This window comes from Triticum dicoccoides, chromosome 2A (genome assembly GCF_002162155.2).
Source record: "Triticum dicoccoides isolate Atlit2015 ecotype Zavitan chromosome 2A, WEW_v2.0, whole genome shotgun sequence".
Classification (NCBI taxonomy): domain Eukaryota; kingdom Viridiplantae; phylum Streptophyta; class Magnoliopsida; order Poales; family Poaceae; genus Triticum; species Triticum dicoccoides.
Genome location: NC_041382.1, coordinates 719,927,721 through 719,949,208, shown reverse-complemented (window position 1 = coordinate 719,949,208; position 21,488 = coordinate 719,927,721). Strand labels below are relative to the sequence as shown.

At 44.1% G+C, this 21,488-nt stretch overlaps 1 protein-coding gene, 1 long non-coding RNA gene and 1 pseudogene across 3 annotated transcripts in view; 1 reads left to right on the top strand and 2 right to left on the bottom strand.

Moving 5' to 3' along the window:
* Nucleotides 1-1,661, top strand: part of LOC119352061 (GDSL esterase/lipase EXL3-like) — a 3,843-nt gene extending 2,182 nt beyond the window's left edge. Inside the window, exons 2-3 of the mRNA XM_037618803.1 lie at nt 652-782; nt 868-1,661. Of these exons, the coding sequence (XP_037474700.1) occupies nt 652-782; nt 868-1,560 (824 nt within the window). The 3' untranslated portion in view covers nt 1,561-1,661. The remainder of the gene's footprint in view (nt 1-651; nt 783-867) is intronic.
* A 3,066-nt stretch (nt 1,662-4,727) lies between these two features.
* Nucleotides 4,728-9,558, bottom strand: LOC119356579. 2 transcript variants are annotated; one of them, XR_005171982.1, is made up of 6 exons: nt 9,418-9,558; nt 9,132-9,321; nt 6,820-7,084; nt 6,269-6,732; nt 6,033-6,181; nt 4,728-5,195 (listed from the first exon to the last, which is right to left on the bottom strand). It is a non-coding gene; the product is annotated as an uncharacterized LOC119356579 (long non-coding RNA). The 2 variants fall into 2 exon arrangements; XR_005171983.1 differs by lacking the exon at nt 4,728-5,195 and having other exon boundaries at nt 5,735-6,181.
* A 218-nt stretch (nt 9,559-9,776) lies between these two features.
* LOC119358203 lies at nt 9,777-20,781 on the bottom strand (annotated as a pseudogene).
* Between the last annotated feature and the right edge of the window lie 707 nt (nt 20,782-21,488).

Below are 21,488 nucleotides of genomic sequence, written 5' to 3'. Positions count from 1 at the left end.
GGTAAGGGTGACCCCTCCTCCTGTGCGCGCGCTGCCACCGCCTAGGTGACAGGGACGACGGGATTGGTATGAGAGCGGATGGGACAAGAGGAAAGCGATGGAGGACCGGTGTTGGTGGATGCGGGTTTCATGTAGTGACATATCTCCTTTCAACCAACGTAGTGTGTCTGATTATCTTATTACACCACTAATTACCCTTAACCAATTTAAATTCAATTAAATCACCAATCAATCTCAACCAACTTAAATTGGAGCTCAAAAAAATATGGAGTATATAATGATTTTCATGATTATTTTCTAGCTGAATTTTAGACTACTAGGTAATAGAATATTAACAAGTTGGGGTTAATGCTTAAACCTTTTAAGTAATAAAGCGCCCCTTTTCGAAAAACAAGTTGGGGTTGCTCTCATGAAAGGGCCAAGCTTTGGCCGATAGCGGATGAGGGTGAGAGGCGCATTAAGCCGCGAGAGTATGATGTTGCGCCATTGAGCCATGGGATTGTCGTCACAGATGTTTTAGTCTGCAACCCTTTGTATTACACGCATTGTTGTACTATATTATCCATGAAATTAGCAGCTCCCATGCTATATATGTTTGCAAAAAAAAAATAGCAGCAATTTCAGTCATGTTTCTAATGGGCCGAATTTCAGCCCAGGGCCTTAACGTGAAGGAACTACTTCCTCCGTACCTGGGCGTGGAGCACACCCGAGAGGACCTCCTCACCGGCGTCAGCTTCGCGTCCGGCGCCACCGGATTCGACCCTCTCACCCCCGTCATCGTGGTAACTTATTTCCTGCCAACTGATCTGTGCGTGTGCAAGCTAGTGATCGATGCCATATCAATCGATCTACTTCGGTTCATTCCAGAACGTGATCTCGCTGGAGCAGCAGCTGGCCTACTTCGACGAGTACCGCGGCAAGCTGGTGGACATCGCCGGCGAGGAGGAGACGCGGCGGATCATCGACGGCGCGCTGTTCGTGGTGTGCGCGGGCACGGACGACATCGCCAACACCTACTACACCACGCCGCTCCGGAGCGCCCACTACGACATCCCGGCCTACGTGGACCTGCTCCTCGTCGGCGTCGAGTCCTTGCTCCGCAACGTGAGCGCGCGGGGCGCCAAGCGGATCGGCTTCGTGGGGCTCCCGCCCATCGGGTGCGTGCCGTCGCAGCGGACCATGGGCGGCGGCCCGGACCGCGGCTGCGTGCCGGAGCGCAACGCCGCGGCGCGGCTCTACAACGCGAGGGCGCAGGAGCTGATCCGCCGGCTGGGCGAGGAGGACCCGGCCGGGTTCCCCACCCTCGTGTTCATCGACATCTACACCGTGATCCAGGACCTGGTGGACAACGGGGCGCGGTACGGGTTCAGCGAGACGACGAAGGGGTGCTGCGGCACCGGGACGAACGAGGTGGCCGTGCTGTGCGACGCCAGGTTCATGCCGGTGTGCGACGACGTGTCGGAGCATGTCTTCTTCGACAGCTACCACCCCACGCAGAGGGCCTACAAGGTCATCGTCGACTACATCTTCGACCACTACATGCAGTTCCTCAACCTCTGAGACTGCAACATTCATTATTGTCCTTTTATTTTTCAAATAAAGCATTATTATTCATTATTTGTTTCTTTAAATTATGAGATGTGAGGGCTAAATGTATGTGGAGGTCCAAAGTTGTGTGTCCATTTTTTTTTTTGCGTTGTCGTGTGTCCATCTAGATGAGAATTAATTAACTAAGTCACATCTAACTCCTATGCCTTTTGAATATTCAAGTAAAAAAGAAAAGAAAAACGTGCACGAATCTTTGCGTAAAATCAAATGATGTAGAAATTAGATGTGATATAGTTAACTCTCATCTAGATGAGAGCTAGCCTAATGCACGTCTAGATGTGCCATAGACAGTTTCCTTTTTATATAGTACAAAAATGTTATTCCTAAAAATTTGCTGAAATGTTTTTTAATTGTGGGGCTATCCTGATCGCCACCTTACGGAGGCGGTAACCTGATCAAACATAGATACATGCTACCAAACAAACTCTCTGCTCAACATATATCACTAGATAGTCACCAATTATTGATAGACACGGTCTACAAAACACATGGTACTTGTAGGCACTCAACATGTCTCAAGAGGCGAACTAAGCATAACTCAGATGGTTAGGTTCTTTATGATGGAGCCAATCCACTAGAGTTCAAATCTTAGACATGCGATTGGTGATCGCATCTTTAATGCACTAAATTGCGCCCTCGTGCCGAGTTTACTTTTCCCAAGTCCTCCGTAACCTGGAGAAAAACCCCTAACTACCGCATAGCCCTACCCTTGTGGATTGCTTATGTCAGTCTCCCTTGCCTTCACCATTCAATTTCAATACGCGGGAGGTGTCGTGGGAGTAAGTCTGACAGTAAGGATGAGGGTACGTAGGAAGAGGCAAGATCCTAGCTACGGTGAGGTTATGAACGCAAGATGTACGAGTTCAGGCCCTTCTCGGAGGAAGTAATAGCCCTACGTCTCGGTGCCCGCAGGCTTGGTCGACTGGATTATGCATGAGAGTTACAGAGGTGCGAATCCTTGTACCTGAGGAGGGGGGTGGCTTATATAAAGTGCACCGGACCCCTCCCGCCCTCAGTTATTCAGGGTTCAATGTACATTAAGACAAGACGTTACTGGTGACGCTAGCTATAAAGAGATATAAATGGCCTTTAACGCTACGGAGTGAATGCCTGACCGTTACTGTCCTGAGTGGCTTTAGACCTTCTGTTCTCCGAGTGATTCTTCGTGTGGTCGACAGACTCTACCTAGGTCGAATGGAACTGGGATATCCGAGTGGGTAACTGGTCGAGTGGATTACACTCCAAGGTGTTTTCAGTCGGTATCTTCTGTATCTTCTATCATCCTTTGAGTGTCTTTGACTCTAGGGCAATGCCCTTGTATAGGTGTCTAGGTTAGGCCTATGACTCTACCCTAGGTACATGTCAACATCAGGAGGCGCAGGTACTATGGATCTTCACGCTTGAGGGGAGTCTTGGTCTAGTGGGTAAGGTTTTGATGTCCTTGCGTTCTTCGTCCGAGTGATGGAGGCGACAACACAATGAAATAAGTATCCCGACCATGTCCCTATCATGGTGGCACTGGTTTTGGAGTTACCGCCGTGAGGCTTGGTTTCCCCATACCTGATCGACTGGATTTTGGGGTGAGTCGTCAATCCCAACGCTTCTGTCTTGATCCGCGGTGGCACCATTGATCTCGGCAATAAGAGCCTACGATGATGCTTTTGGCAGTGATGTGGGGTTGGGCCTCGTCGTCCAATCTTTGCCTTTTCTAGATTGATGGTCCATGCCTCAGACCTCTCCTAATGCATTGGTGCTAAAGTGGGGTGCTAAGTGTATTAAAATGCTTAGCAACTAATATCCCCAATGCATCGGTGCTTAGATTTTTGTAGCTAAGCCTCCCCTATTTAATTGTTTAGTAATAAAACTCTTTCATGTATTGGTTGGTAGTCTTTTTGCCTAGGTTCACGTGCTTAGCATTGGTTCTTAGGCTAGTCATAGTGGGGGTAACTTAGGTAGTAACTTAACACATCCCAAGACAATTTTGCTTATGTGGCAATTATTTAATGAGGAAAAAGGTGCTTGTGGTAACATAATATGTTACTGTAACATAGCACTTCCCGAGGCAAAATGAGTCTATGAGCTAATAAATGAAGCAACATATGACACTACTACTATGTTACCTTATTGGGGTCACCATAATGCTCTCTCTCCTCTTTAATTGCTTTGCCACATCATTTTTCTGCCTATGTGACATCCTTAGCATCAGTACACCGTGGAGCACTGGGGGTCACCATAATGCTCTCTCTCTTCTTTAATTGCTTTGCCACACCATTTTTCTGTCTATGTGGCATCCTTAGCACCAGTACACCGTGGAGCACTGGGAAGGGCCTCAACGATGCTAATGTCTCCTACGTGTGCTAACTTCTCGACTGCAATTACAACAAATCCTGGCTCGGGGAATGCGGAGCAGGTGCGGCATCGAGCTAGGCTCACAAACACACTATCGGTTTGTGCCGGTAAGGAACTACGACGAGTTCCCCTTGGGCTTGTCTGTAATTTTTATCCTTTTTCGCGAATGTTCTTAGAAGACTAAGACTTGATTATTATATAAATTCTGGTTTTGTAAAAAAAAGAAAAGGATTGTACCTTGTGCCAAGTTCACGGGACAATGGTTCTGTCTATATGTGACTCAAATAAACATTAACAGGAACAAAAATATTCGCACGAATCTTTGTGTAAAATCTAGATGTGCTTTAGCAAAAGCGTATAAAATACATCTTTGCAACTATAATTTCTGCAACATCGTACAGCAAGTGTAATAAATTTCAGCGACAAAGAACATATGAGTACTTCTTTTTTTGACTACCTGCCAATGCTTAGCTGTCTAGTTTCAGAGGGGGGAGGGAAGTTGAACGATACTGTACAATTTGCATCGATCAATGATAAAAACAGACAAATATCTACTCTTTCTTTCTCCATCTAGAAATGCATCATTCCAAGATATGAATAATCAACACTGCTACCCATGAAATCGACCATACGAAGCACATATAAGTTCTGAATTGTCTGGAGCAATACATACAAATTCTGTACAGACACAATCTGATTCAAACAATCAGAAGATATTTATATACACAATCTGATTCACTCTGCTTCCTATTTCAAATCCATCCACAGCAATTAATCTGCCAGTCTCTTTTCAGTTTGTCAGGTATAGAAAAAAAATGGGCAAAAGAGAAAGTAAAACCTGAGATATATGAGTCTGAAACGTTGCATCAAGAAACTAACAATACCTGAATTGATAATAGTGAGTGCTCACCGTGAACACGGAGAGTGAAATACACCATGAATCGGCTAATCAGAGTAGTATGTTTGTGGAAAGCATAATCCATGAAGGTTTGCACAGATCAGAAATACATATACACCACCATCTTGAAACAGGTGTTCCATCTACTTTATTGTACTGGATTCAGGTAAACAGAGAGACAAATTTGCAGGAAATGACAGTTGCGAAAACTAGCACATCTATCATACTGAAATATTTATTCCTCTCTTGCCACCTTCAGAATTAGGGAAAAAAATAAACATGTCCGCAGCATGTAAAGTTGCAAAGAGCACCACAATTTTCATTTACGTGTATCATCCACCTGCAAAAAGCCCAAAAGAAATGCCTTAAAAAAGTGCAAGCTGTCGATGCTAAAACCATCATTCCAAACAAACAGGCAGCGATGAACAGAGAGGAAGTCAAAAGTACTACAAAGCTTGCCTCTTTTAACTCTTGAATCCATATAGTAGTAAAATAAAATAAAAGGATATAAAAGGAAGGAAGACAAGAGAAGGGGGAAGGGCATAGCTATGGGGAAGTGTTGTTCTGAGCTCGGTCTCATATGTGCTCGTTATCTGAATCGCCCGTTGGCATCTAGATCCCCACCAGCCCACCGTATGTGTCAGGGTATTCCATATGGTATATGCGCACAAATTCAAGGCCATGGTCCACCCATCTATCGCAATCAATGCGACAGTTGCCGTCTAACGCAAGAAGGCTTAGGCGCGGGACACCGTTCTGGGCCACGGCTCAAATGTAATAACGGACGCCGTGTACATCGGCCCCTTTATTTTTCTCCATCCCCTCTCCCCCCACCATTTTTCCACAGCACCTCTACCCTAGATCTGAATAACCAGAGCATTCAACAGAACGAACCAGACTTCAAGAATAAGCAAAATCACCCCAAGCCAAGGATTCAACACTGCAAACTGCAAGAATCAGTAACATCAAGCATGCAACTATGACTACAGCCATCATCGCACCATGGGCAATTAATTAACTGAAACAACGCCAGATTTTTTTAACTACAGTTCAGCCCGCCAACCAGTGCAACACCAAATCAGAAATAGTCCACGACAACACAACATCACAGGCTACAAATAACCAGGAATAGCCCCTTAGACCTAGCACTACACTCCAGCATCACACATTTTCTAACCTCATCTCCATTGCCTTGGTGCAGGTGTTCCTCTTATGGCCTTCATACGTACCCACAATTCTCACACCTTGCAGGCTTCCGGGGTTGCTTCGGGGACATCACCCCTGTCCAGCCATGTTCTTTTATGCAATTCTTCGTCCGATTCTAGTCTGCAATCATGACATAAGCAAGTTAATCAGTTCATCCTAGAAGAACCATAAGGTGATGATCGTACATCATCAAACAAGCCATATTACCAATGAGTATTGTCTTCGGCACCACGCCTCTCATCATCCGTACAAAGTCTGGAAAAACACACTCAAAACTCTCGTCAGTTTAGTGGCATACCAGTACACCAGGCAGTATAATACTCTGAAAATTGTTGTTAACCCCAACAAAAAGTCTGAATATGTGTCGTAAAGGTTCGTCTGGTACGTTGCACCAAACGTCACTGCGTCGCCAAAGAAACTGTAATGCAGACTGTTGCTGCCATTCGCTCACAACACGTTTTTTATCCGACCTTCTTTGTCTGCCTGCACATGGTATGTAAAGTGTAGATCCTTTGCCCCCAATTCAGCAAACACTTCCATTTGTCTTCCTCACATCGTCATCCGCCTGCTCCTTGCTATCTTTCCACGCAGATTTTTCATAGACTTCTTCATAAACGGCACACTCACACCGGCAGGACCTAGACCTAGTGTTCTCCACGCCGGCCTTTCCCCTGCAAAAAAATATCACAGCATGTGCATAAATTACCCACAAGCAAAAAAATAGAAAATAATTTATATTGTCTGCCGACGGCACATACCAAGCACCCGCACATGACCTCCTGCATGCCCTTCATCCTCTCGACATTCACTCTACTCTTCTTGTGCCTTGTTCCAAATCCCCTCTCCCAGGAATAAAAGTTGTAGAAATCATAAGCTTCTCCGAGCGAATCGAAGCTTGAGCCCAGCATCAGCACAATGACGTTCTCTGAAGGGTTCTCTGCATACCCCCTTACAACTTTCTCAAATGCAGTTACACACGACGGGCATGGTTTCCTGCAATGAGTGCCTGTGCCTATCCTCACCCTGCAATTGCAGTGACCATGCCTTAGGAGTTGTGCTACACTTTCAAACCCAACATCCTCATGAAACAGGGATTAAATCTAAGAGATGCAGACATTTCCCAACCCAACAGCCTCATCAACATAGCTATTAAAATTTAAATCTAACAACTGGCCACATTTTCCGAACCAAACAACCACATCGAACAGCAATTACACCCAGCTCATCTCGGGAAACATGAAAAGAACTAAAACCGTCCCACAACAATGAGCTTTCATATGCATTTTCTGCCGCTCACAAGCACCAACAATGGAATGCTTCGATGTTCATTGTCTTGTACCTGGAAACCCATGAAAACCACACCCAAAGTGGGCTGACTGTGCCTCTAGAATTTCCATTTTAACTGTCCATTCATGCCCAGAGCACACACTAATCCAGTTTTTCTAACCCTACATCACTTTGATGCCACCCCCATCTAATCCAGTGTCACACCCTGCTTGCAATTGTAAACTTTCCAACTATATCAATTTCCAAAGTGCAGTAAATGGAAAACTACAAAAGGGATTCGAGCTGACGGGCCTCTTAGCCCATCCAGGTGGCTGCGGGGTCATCTTCCCCATGGACATTTCTGACGCCTGCGATGACGACTCGCGTCAATCCTCCCCTCCCCTTCCCTCCTCGCAGATCTGTGCGTCCGCACTCATGGTCGGCGCCGGCGCTGCCAGCCCCCTTGCGTGTCGCTGTCACTTGGACGGTGCCCGGTAACGAAACCACAGCAACCGGAGCCGCCGGATCCATTGGAACTGCGCTCTCATCCACCTCCTCAACAAATGAGAACCCGCGCGCAGCCATGGCCATAAGAAAAAGAGATGAGTCAACAAATTGGAGACTAGATCAGCACCTTGGATTCACCATCTACCACGGCCAAGATAGATATACCTGCAAAATACGAATGCACTATACACTACATGTGTCCATGATCATGGTTAACTTCTCTCTAAAAAAATTAAATGCTGCATCCATACCAGTTTAGACTATGGATTTACATCTGACAATCCATTGCTAATTATCATCACACTATAATTCCACAGGCAATGTACACAGAATTCTAGCCACATATATTAAAACTTGCTAACGTAAGTCATTCAAGGAGAGGAGTATTTAGAATCAGCTGCACGCAGTTTTTATCCAGCACTTCCGAATTTTGCACACTCTCCATATGCTCTAGACCTTTTTCATGACAACATAGAACCATACAACCCGGTGCCGGAAATCATCTGAATTTTGCACACTCTCCATATGCTCTAGACCTTTTTCATGACAACATAGAACCACATACAACCCGGTGCCGGCAATCATCCATTTGAAACCACTTTGCATTGTTTCTCATTTATGCTATATTTTTCCATCAACCTTCTGCACTCACTTCATTCATCTTGTATGCAACAGGACGGAACATAGACCAAACTAAATAGCATCTACAACATTTTCCATTTCCAACTGCAGATTCCACATTTTGCACCATCTTAGATGAATGTTTAATTAACACCCTGGCGACTGCTGTCATGGATCTACAAAGTTTTATTATGTAGATAGTAATACTTAATGTGCTCTCAAAATCCATATAAATGGCTCCACTGCTCAGTACTAGAGCGTACGACCTCCCCAAGCTGTATTATAATTGCAATGATGTGTCTACCAATTTTAAATCGACAAGATGCATCGGCTATCTACTGTCACAAAAAATTCAATCAACACAGCACAACCATACACAACTGGAAAAATACGTTAATGAAATTATTCATAGCACTGCTCAATTAAATTTCAGTGCGATTACAAATGATTGTGTCAACCAATTTGATCCACTGACAACCAAATTGCAATTGAAATTACATAGCTGATAGATTAAATTAACCGTTGAAAACAACAAGCTTTAACACTAGTTCATATCACACCATGGATTACAGTCGCAAAAAAAAATTCAATCAACACTGCACGACTATACACAGCTTGAAAATACATTGCTGAAATTCTTCAAATCACTGCTCAATTTAAATTTAGTTTCCCTCACCTCTTATTCCAACCAAGAGCCTGGGGATTCATCTTCTCTCCATCGATTGCCGCCGCTACAGACGCCCGCAGATCCGCCGCGAACACCCGTGGTCTCCTGCAGCGCCACCTCCACGGACGTCCCCTTGGTACCATCCGCCGACGAACCTTCCGACACCATACTCTCCCCGACCTCCTCAATCAGAGTGGATCTGTGGCGGAGAAAGCATAGAAAACCTAGCCGCCTGAGCTCCACTCTTCAAATCGCACGCTACGGTGGACAAAAAAAATGCATCGGACCGACATACCTCTTGCTACATGAGGAGCTCCATTTGCGCGTCGAGCCCCTGTTCTCCCTCTCACTTCCTCTCATGGCGGCCGAGTTGGGGAAGAAGAGACTAGTTTTTTTTTTTTAGGCAAAGGAAGAGACTAGTCGACTTATCAGAGCCACGGATCAGATAGACGTAGGCAAAACTGGGCCACGGCTCAGCCCGTTACCGGTTGACGGCCGTTCCTGAACTGGCCCACTTCCCAGGTCTGGCATACACGTATTCTCACACAATGCCCATTTACCTGCAATTCTTAGTCCACCGTATAAAGAATTGGCCCAGATCCCCTTGCAGCACCGAACGCATAGGATATCGAGCACATCTGTGCTCGTGATCAATTACTCCACCTCACATCCTTTCTCCCGCAGCTCCTTCAGCGTGTTGTCATCTTCGGAGATCAGGGGCATATAGCTCAGGTCCAGGTAAGTGAGGGACGGAAGATGCAGCAACCCCTCCGAGAGCTTGCTCATCTTCTTACACCATGCAAATGTCAGGTGGGAGAGCTTTGGCATTGCCCCAATCTCCATCCTCCACTCCTCGATGGAAAACTCAAAAAGTTGTAGCTCTTGCAGACGAGGAAACCTTTGGGCAGAGCAGCACATGGTATGCCTGTCATACCCCTGCAACACGAGCACCACAAGACAGGGAAGTTTCTCCAGGATTGGCATCGGGTCTTGCTTAATGACATCAGCAGATAGATGGAGCTCTCGCAGGCTTTGTGGGAAGTGATGGCTCTCCGGAAGCTTATCGAGCACATTGAACTGCTCAAGGTAAATATAAACCAGGTGCGGCATGTTCACAATAACATTCATCATCTCTGCAGGGCAGTTGGTCTTGGTCGTGTGCCATACGAAGGTTGTCAGTTCTGTCATTAGGCTGACAAACATCACCATGTCACGGTTGCAATATTCAGTGCCAAAGGATCTAACAACTAACCAGAAGGTCTGAAGCTCTTTTTGTTGCAACCTCTTTGGTGGAGAAAACTCCTTATTCAGGTAAACATGCCTTAGAGTAGGAATATCCCAGAGGGAGTTTGGTACTACCGAGTCCAATTCAGTGCCTCTGAGATCTATAGTCTGCAAATAAAGGAGTTTTCCAATTGAAGAAGGGAGAACTACATGTCTGCATCCAGTCAATCTAAGGCACCTTAGGTGAATGGACCCTCCAATTGTCCTAGAAAAATCCTTTAGGATTGAGTTTTGGATGTGAAGAACCCTTAAGGAAGTCATTTTAGGTAGAGATACTGATGAGAGTCCGAAGCCAAAGAGAGTTCAGAGAATAGGAGTTGTTCCATGTAAAATTTGTCCACTCAGGTTTTGGAAAGAAGAACGATGACAAATCATGGTATTATACGATGCTGCACCAGCCTGACCTGCATTTTGTAGAATGCATCCATATGTCAGCTAGATGTCAAATAACAGGACACAATTGACATATATTGAAACATAAAACGGAACTACATATGATGAGAGAGGAAGCTTGACCTGCCCTTTTTTGTCGATAATATCAAGAAAACCATCTTGTCTTGCTTCTTCTATGCACCAGTCCCGTAAAATATCATGAATCTTTATTGTTTGAATCCATTTATGTGCCCTGCTTCTGTGGACAACTTGAATCAAGTTTCTCTGAGCCAACTCAGTAACATACTTGTGTGCTATTTCTTCTGGTTTATGACTTGTTGTATGCGGAATGAAGCTTTCGGCCATCCATAATTCAATAAGGTTCGGCACATGTATTTCATAATCCTCAGGAAAAGCAGCAAGATAGAGGAAGCAAGTTCTTAAATAGTGACAGGGCAGATCCTTGTAACTACGAGCTAGTATATCTCGCATCATTTGTGTGCTTTTGGTTAACGGCCAGCCAAATAGCACATCAGACCATGCTTGTGTGTTCAGATTCTTTGATAGATAACCCCCCAACACTATCAATGCAAGTGGCAATCCATCACATTTATGAGCAAGCTTTCTCCCTACCTCTTCAAACTCATCCACATCACACATGACAGATCTTTTGTATGATGGTAAAGCTTTGCTACTAAAAAGTTCCCAACTTTTCTCTTCATCTAAGTGCTTCAAAACATGAACATGGGTTGGCATCTGAACATGATTTTCAACATCTTCCTTTCGTGTGGTTAGCAGTACTCTACTACCATTAGATGCGTCTGGAAAGGCTTTAATTGTCCTGTTTATTTGCTCCCATGTGTCTGTTTCCCACACATCATCCGGAACTACTAGGTATCTCTTTTGCAACAGAAAATCACTTATCTTCTTCCCCACATCATACTCCTGCATTTGATCAACTTGCTCATCGTTGGCCCCCATTATTTGCTTCTATTGGTGTGAGTTGGAATTTATATATCTGTAAGAGGGTTGAAGTGTAAAATGTACAAATAATATAGATAGAGAATAGAGAGATGGATCGAGATGAGATCCAGAAAATTCCCCATCCATCGCCTCTGCCTCTCTCTCTCTCCATTCTTCAACCTAGCTCACTCAAATCTGCATGATTTTCGTATGAGATTCAATATGGCACCAGAGCAGGTTCGTTCCTGCGTGTTCCACCCGGAATTTTGAGCGAAGACTGGCCGCCGACGAGGTGTTGTGTCACCGTACTCTGGAGCTTGCGGTCGCTGCAGTCGTGTGTTGTGGTGTGGTCTCTCCGAATCCCCGTCTTCATCCCTGCTGCAGTCCGCCGTCCGACCCGGCCATAGGTCTGCAGCGCTGCTCCGGTTTGGTGAGTGGTTTGCGGCAAAGTCAATTTCATCCCCAAAGTGCCATCGTTCTTCCTGGTACCTATCACGCCAATAGCTAGTTCATCTCCAAGTTTGTTTTTTGGCTGCTATTCTCCTGCGTGAGATCTCCATTACAAGCAGTGGAGAGGCCAAGTTAAATCAGGCTCGTGTACTACAGCAAGTAGCACCTTGCGTGGTGAATCTTACAATTGTTGAGTGTGCTTGGGGTGTGCTTTTGCATTGGAAATGTCAGAACAATCTAAAGACAAGTCAAGGGATGCAAGTATAGAAAAAATTTATGAAATTTTCAGTAAATTGCTTGAGCAGCAGCAGCTTAAAGCAGTCCCAGAGACAGTTAAGTATGCCTTGGAACCAAATCCAGTGAGGTTGTCAGGTCCTGGCAACTATGTCAGTTGGGCACGCCATGCTCAATTGATACTGAGTTCCCATGGCTATGAGTACCTGCTTGTTGATGATGAAGAAAAGCAGAAAAGTGGTGATACTCACACAAGACAGATCAATGATAGAGTTCTAGTATCACTAGTAGAAAAAGGGTCAAATGTGAAGCACATTAGTGCCGGTTTGAATTTGAGCCGGCACTAATGTGACCATTAGTGCCGGTTCCAACGGCTAGGCGGGCGGGCATCATTAGTACCGGTTCGTGGGTAACCTTTAGTACCGGTTCATGCCACGAACCGGTACTAATGAGGCTGTGTCAGGCTATGGTCGGTCTGGGGCCCCCATGAAGACCTTTAGTACCGGTTCATGCCATGAACCGGTACTAGAGTTTCTTTGTAAGCTGATTTTTAGTCCCACCTCGCCAAGAGAGAGGCAGTATGAGCGGTTTATAAGCCGTGAGTGCACAGACAATGACGAAGAGTTGCAATGCTCACCTATATGTTGATTAGCTTCAAGCCTTGCGGAATAGCATAGATTGCACTGAACTATGTGCAGTGCAGTCTACAATATTCCGAATGGCTTGAAGCACCCGGCCCGTATGGCGGCGCCCCCGCCCGTACGTACGCCACCGCCGCCGCCCCGTACGCCGGCGCCCCCGCTCGTACGTACGGGGCGGCGGCGTACGAGGCCGCACACATACACACATACACACACATGCATATATATATGTACACACTACACACACACACATACACACACACACACACATTTTTTTACTTATTTTCTGTTTTTTTAGAAAAGTTAATTAGATGATCGAATGTTTGATTAATGTCGAATGTTAGATGAATTAGCTAGATAGAAAATTGTCGAACTAGAGATTTGAACTAGTTGAATAATTAATATAACTAGTTTATTTTTAGTAAGAAAATTATCGAACTAGTTTATTTAGGTATATGAGATTTGAACTAGTTCAATAATTAATATAACTAGTTTATTTTTAGTAAGAAAATTGTCGAACTAGTTTATTTAGGTATATGAGATTTGAACTAGTTCAATAATTAATATAACTAGTTTATTTTTAGTAAGAAAATTTAGGTATCTGAGATTTGATGATCTAATTAAAATATTATTTGTTAATGAGTTTTTCTATTTATTTAATTTTTTATATATTTTGAGTTTATATAAATGTTAGATTAATGTGAATGTTAGATGAATTAGATAGAAAAATTAAATATATAATAATGTTAATTGTTAGAGATGAATATAGTTAGATATATTAATGTCAAATGTTAGATGAATATATATTTGGCTAGATATTAATTAATGTTAGATAGTAATAGGTGTTTAATGTTTCACCTATATGAACATAGCAAATGTCATCTGACGACGAAAAAGATTTCATTATGTGCGAACACTGTGAAGACCAGCGCGGCCTGTGCGACAGAAATTTCCTTGTTGATGGTAGGCACTTCAGCATCAAGCTGGATGAGACATTCGAAGTTGATACAGTAAGTCACTTTGTCCATTATTATTTGAATGCAAAACTTATGCTTCATTTGCTTCAACTTATAATTTTAAATTTTCACTATTCTACTAGCGCATCCCCTGCCATGCAAGAATTTTTGTCTTGGATAAGATAGGTTTTAGTGCTATAGATGATATGGAGGTAAAGAGAGTTTACTTGAAGACGGAGCATGGGTATACTTTCAACGTCAAATTATATAATAGAGACACATACACCCATTTTGAATGCAAAACTTGGCAAGCACTATGCAAGGCTTATGCATTTGAGCCTGGTATGGTTGTCACCTTTGATATTCGTCCAGAAGATGATATTGAAGGTAATATAGACATCTGGGTCGATGTGCAAACGCCTCCAGTTCTACCATTATGTGAGTTTTTCTCAACCATGCATGCATATGTTTATGTCTTTAATATAGTTTATTCAAAAATAGTTGACAACTAATTTGTATTGTCAGCTTATTTCGGTTTAAGCAAACATGTCCGGCGCTTGGTAGACAGGACCTACTACTGCCCCGGGGCTCAACTAAACTGCGAGGAGATAAGTCATTATGTTTCATGGCTTAAGGATCTTAATACTGTCAAGACAATTTTTTTTCCTAAACTTAGAAATGTTAGTACTCAAAACGTGCGACCAATGGTGATCGTATTGAACTACGGTCACATCTATAATCGAAAGATGGTAAGATTTTAACTATTTGTCCTTAATTAGTGCATCTTTTGCATATATTATTTTTGAAGCTAAACTTTCATTGCTTACTATATTAATTACTATACGATGTTCTTCAACAGGGACTTACGATGACCGTTGTGCCTCAGTGGATCGAGACTAAAGGTGACATGTCAATGGTTAGCTTACGGCCAAGATATCCTACATTGCACATGAGTGCATTCAGGATTTCTGAAAGCGAAGAATGCTTAATAGTGAAAGATTGGAGCAAAATTGTTAACGATCGCAGAGAAGTACTAGGGGGCAGCAAGGAGAAGCGCAACCCAAGATTAGGAGACAGATTCATCTGCATGCTCCAGTATGATGAATCAGGAGAGCTATACATGTTCTATGCTATTCTACCTGAGAGGAAGCAGCACTAGTTCATGCTCTTAATTAGTGTCTCATGTTCGTGTCCTAAACTTCGATGTTGGTGATGATTATGTTGAACTCAATGATATCTTTGCTTCTGTTACAAAGTGAATGTTTCCTCTTTAAGCTAGCCAGTGTTGGTGATGATTAGATAGCTAGCGGTAATGACTATGATGATTAAATAGTGGTAATTAGATGACTACGATGATTTTTAGCTAGCTAGAGTTTATTTATTTATTAATATGCGATGATGATGATGATGATGATGACGACTACAACTCATTATAACGTAAAACAATCCTAAATTAAATTGATAACACAAATTTAATTGAAAAATACAAAATAAAACAAAAACCCACAAACATTTAGTACCAGTTGGTGTTACCAACCGGTACTAAAGGGCTCCCGGCCCCCGGAGCTGGCTCGTGCCATGTGGTTTCCCTTTAGCACCGGTTCGTGCTGAACCGGTACTAAAGGGGGGGCTTTAGTGCCCACACTTTAGTGCCGGTTATGGAACCGGCACTAAAGGGCCTTACGAACCGGTGCTATTGCCCGGTTCTGCACTAGTGTATGGCTGTTGGGAAGCATGGATCCAATTGTGCGACAACAGGTCAAAATAATGTCATCCGTGTCTGAAGTGTGGACCGCCTTGGAGAACCAATTCGCTGGGAAATCAAACAAAATGCAGGAAACCCGCATTATGGAGGAATTAACTCATCTAAGTCAGGGCACAAAGTCTGTAACAGAGTATGCTGGTGAATTGAAACGGTTGTACAGGGACCTGCACTACTATCATCCTTTTCAAGCACTTGACAAGAGAGATCTAGCCATTCATCACAAATGGTTTGAGACGATTGTGGCCAAGCTGTTTCTAGATGGACTAAACCAGGAGCTTAACCTTCGGCAACAACTTATATTCTCTCAACCAGAATGGCCAAGTCTCGATGATATTATTTCCAGTGTGCTTGAGGAAGAAACTCGGTTGGCTCAACCTAAGGAGGATGATCTAAAATGTGCAGATGACCGTGCGGCTTTATCTATGCAATACCGCTGTACTCCCAGGCCCTTTGGCAAGATAGACAAAACAAGTTGCTTTGTGATCATTGTAAAAGAAAAGGACACACAAAGGATGGATGTTTTGAGATGCATGGATATCCATCTTGGTGGGAAAAAGGAAAACCTCGGACAGGGGGAGTTCAATGTGTGAATAGAAGGCAAGCTAACCACACCACGTCTCTACGGGGGCCACCAGTGGTAGATGTACGAGCTCTTGAGGAGTTCAACTCCAAGCTTAAACTCTCAGAAAGCTCATCTTCCTCGCAAGGCACCTCTAAGGTTGATTCCAATCTAATTGCCACTTCTCACCAAGGTATGAACCTTTATCAAGCGAACACTACCACCAAATCAAAACCTTGGATTATTGATACAGGAGCTACAAATCATATGACAGGGGATTCAGACCTGTTTGTATCTTATACACCTTGTTCAGATAAAGACAAGGTTCGTGTAGCGGATGGATCCATGTCATCTATTGCAGGACGAGGATCCATCCGGTGCACCAAGTCATTGTCTTTACCTCATGTTCTACACATTCCCAAGTTCCCAGTGAACCTATTATCTGTTAGCTCTATGAATAAATCTCATGGTTGTAGAAGCTGGTTTGATCCTACGTGTTGTGCTTTTCAGGAGCTAGGGACTGGGAGACAATTGGGGACTGGGATCGAGCATGAAGGACTTTATTATCTTGATGATGGAACTGATGAAGTGGCTTTTGTATCATGTTTGTCTTCCTGTCAATAGTTATTGTTGCATCACCGCAGGCTTGGGCATCCTTCTTTTGCTGTTTTATCCCGTGTTTATCCTGCTTTATTTAAGTTATGTCCTAAAGAGGCTCTGGTATGTGATGCTTGTGAGCTAGCTAAACATACTAGGGGCTCTTATCCTAGTATTGGTCTTAGAAGTGAAAAACCATTTGAAAGAATTCAGTCCAATGTTTGGGGACCCTGTGAGGTTCACTCAGTTTCTGGGCACCGGTGGTTTGTCACCTTTATTGATTGCTTTAGTCGGTACACTTGGCTCTATCTTCTGAAGCATAAGAGTGATGTATTATATGTTTTCAAAGACTTGTGTGCCCTTATTAAAAATCAGCATGCAGCTACTGTTAAAATTCTACGTACGGACAACGGTACAGAATATGTCAATCATGAGTTTGAATTGTTTCTTACTTTGAATGGCATTGAACATCAGACGTCATGTGTTAATACACCAGAGCAAAATGGTGTTGCTGAACGTAAAAATAGGCATTTGCTCGAAGTTGCACGTTCATTGATGTTTACAATGAATGTGCCCAAATTCCTTTGGGGTGAGGCAATTAAAACTGCAACTTACTTGATAAATCGCATGCCTCTTCGTGTTTTAGGTTACAAAACTCCTGCTGAATGCCTTTTAAATTCTAATGAATTTGTGGTTCCTCCAAAAGTCTTTGGGAGTGTTTGTTTTGTGCATGACTATAGAAATTCGGTACGGAAACTAGATCCTCGTGCTCTTAAATGTGTGTTTATGGGTTATTCTCCCTCAAAAAAGGGCTATAGATGTTGGTGCCCTTCAGAGCATCGTTTTTTTGTGAGCATGGATGTAACTTTCCGTGAAAATGAACCATATTATGAATCAAATGTTGGGTCTGGTATTTCATTGTCACCACCTGATGAGCAGCAAGAAAGGGTAGATGAAGGGCCTGTCCTTGTTCTTGCTCCCACTTCTGGTGATCCTCTGTCTACTAATAGCACTCGAAATCAGGGGGAGGAAAATGATGGTGTTAGTGATGATAACTCTTGTCATGGAGACAAGGATGATGGCATAGGACACTTATCATTTCCATCTCAAGATGAGGAGTCTCAAATGCGTGAGGACCCAGGTACCAATACTATTCCTTCTGATTCCGTAACTCCTACGAGTACATCAGGGCAGAGTGATAACCAACCTTCTACTCTTGTAGACACTTTACCTATTGCCTTACGAAGACCAACTAGAACCCGAAATGCACCAGGATATCTTAAAGACTACAAACATGATATAGCCAATTACATCTCCTACAAATATTGTAGTCCGTCCCTCCAAACTTTATTGCTTCTCTAGATCTTACTTCCATACCAAAAGACTGGAAAGTTGCCTTGAAAGACCCCAAGTGGAAGGATGCAATGCTGGATGAGATGAGAGCATTGGAAAAAAATAAAACTTGGGAGCTCGTGGATCTACCTCTAGGCAAGCAACCGGTGGGATGCAAATGGGTGTTTACTATTAAGCACACGCCAGAGGGTAAGATAGATAGATATAAAGCACGCCTTGTAGCTAAGGGGTACACACAGACTTATGGTATAGACTATGATGAAACCTTTGCACCTGTGGTAAAGATGAACTCTGTGAGGACTCTCATATCTTGTGTGGTTAATTTTGATTGGAGCATCTACCAGATGGACGTAAAAAATGCATTTCTTCATGGAGATCTTCATGAAGAGGTGTATATGCAAATTCCACCAGGTTTTGATTCCAGTCGTAATACAGGAAAAGTATTACGCCTACATCGTTCCTTGTATGGGTTAAAACAATCACCAAGGGTGTGGTTTGATCGTTTTAGACAAGCTATGTTGAAAAGAGGCTATCGGCAGAGCAACGCTGACCACACATTATTCTATAAACATGCTAATAACAAGGTAGCAATCGATAGTTTATGTTGATGATATTGTGATGACAGGCAATGATACCGAGGAAATTGTTGGCCTGAAGCATCATCTCACACAAGAATTTGAAGTGAAGGATCTAGGACACTTGAGGTACTTCCTTGGCATAGAAGTCTTGCGTGGTCCAAAAGGTATATTTCTGACACAAAGGAAGTACATCTTAGACCTGCTCAAAGAAACTGGCATGTATGGTTCAAAACCGGGTACTACTCCCATTGAACAGAATCACAAATTAAGTAGTGATTAGGGAATCCGGTTAATAGAGAACGCTATCAGAGACTTGTGGGTAAGTTGATTTATCTTTCCCATACTCGTCCCGATATTGCATTTGCCGTAAGTGTTGTGAGTCAATTCATGCATAACCCAAGAATGGCTCATCTGGATGCTGTTAATAGAATCCTACGGTACCTTAAAGGGTGCCCAGGAAAAGGTCTTCTCTACACAAAGCAAGGGAATTTACAAGTTGAGTGTTATACAGATGCGGACTGGGCTGGTTCTCTAGATGATCTGCGATCAACTTCTGGATATTGTGTCTTTGTTGGGGGAAACTTAGTCTCTTGGCGAAGTAAAAAACAAAATGTGGTAGCTAGGTCAACTGCCGAGGCTGAGTTTAGATCCATGGCACATGGCCTATGTGAGCTATTATGGCTGCAGATTCTTCTAACTGAACTAAGGTTATGTCAGAGTAAGCCTTTGATGCTTTACTGTGACAACAAAGCAACAATTGATATTGCGAATAATCTAGTGCAACACGATTGTACTAAACATGTTGAAGTTGACCGTCATTTCATCAAAGAGAAACTGGATAGAGGAGTGGTTTGTATGCCATATGTGACTTCAGCAAATCAGGTAGCAGATGTTCTAACAAAAGGTCCATCAGAAAAGTTGTTCTCTATCTTTTGTAGCAAGATGGGTCTATCTGATGTGTTTGCCCCATCTTGAGGGGGAGTGTTGGTGTGAGTTGGAATTTATATATCTGTAAGAGGGCTGAAGTGTAAAATGTACAAATAATATAGATAGAGAATAGAGAGATGGATCGAGATGAGATCCAGAAAATTCCCCATCCATCGCCTCTGCCTCTCTCTCTCTCCGTTCTTCAACCTAGCTCACTCAAATCTGCATGATTTTCGTATGAGATTCAATAGCTTCATAATATCCTTTAGTAAATCAATGCCCTTGAACTTTTGAGATACACTCACCCAAGCAATGGTATCAAAATGTTGCTTCACTCTAGATGAAGTGCATAATTTTCTTGCAAGTGTAGTTTTTCCCGCCCCACCCATGGCGACTATGGAAACAGCGCTAAGCATGTTTTCTCCATGAACTAATTTATCCACTATTTCTTTATACTCATCCTGAAAACCAACCATCACAATGTCATCTTCAAAGTTTTGGTGCATAAGACAGTAATCTTGTGGGAACTCATCCTCATCATGACATTTCTCTACTGCACTAGTATCCAAATCAATTTTCAAATGGTGCGCGCTTTCAAATATCTCACTGATCTTTCTTTTTACACGCTTAACTTGAACACCGACTTGGTGAAGGTTAACCAAATCGGCCGGCAAGCGAGCATACCTTGAAACGGCGCCCACGAATCCCTTCTTGAGCCTGTTACTTTTCTGCATGTGCTCGACGGCCTCGATGACATTTTCGGCCACATACGCTGCATCCCTGATCTGGACCACCAAGATAGCGACTGCCGCATTTCCTGATCTCCGCTTGACATCGGCGTCTTTGAGGTAGCCCTGCAACCTCATTAGTTAATCTTTCAAGAAGGTGACTTCGACTGTGACTCCACACAAGAATGTGGTCTCCTGAATCACGAGCCTGCTCACGTTCCCAACCACAGCGGTAACAGCGGATTCGGCCATCAGTCGCTCCTCGCCTCTGCTCCTCCGCAGCTCAAAGATCGATGGAATTAATGCTTGATAATGCGTTCCAAACTCCGGTAGCGCAGGTCAATGGTCTACGCAACAGACCTGACGGTGGTGAGAGCAAGAATTAAGTAAGCACTTATATCGATGGGGAAACGGGAGAAGGAGAAAAGGGGAGAGATTCAACGAGGGAGCGTGGCCTGCGTTCACCTTCAGATTTGCCCGTCGAACGGCGGCCTGACCAGGGCATGGGAGCAGGGACTGTGGCCTGCGTTCTCCTTCCCGTCGAGGGGCGGCATGCGCGGAGAACGGGAGCAGGGGGCGTGCATGGAGGCGTGGGCGGCGGCTCCTCTGCCGTGTAGGGAGACGACGTCGAGTGCAGGGCCTTAGGGCATCTCCAGCCGCGTCCTTGGGAAGGCCTCCCCAGGCGTTTTTTTTTGCGGCGGCGCCGAAAAATCGGCCCAGTCGCGCTCCCAGGAGCCCGATTTTTGCCGGCTTGGGCCGAAAACAGCGCCGGCGGACCCAGGCCGAACCCGGCGCGTTGGGGGGCGCCCGGGGGCGCCGGGGCGAACTGTTTTGGCGCGAAACAGTCGCGGGCCCGCCGCGTCAGGGACACGGCTCTCTTCTCGCCCCTTCGTCGTCCTCATCGCCTCGTTTCCTGCAACGAATCAATGCCAAAGCTGCCGCGCTGCCGCGCCGGTCAG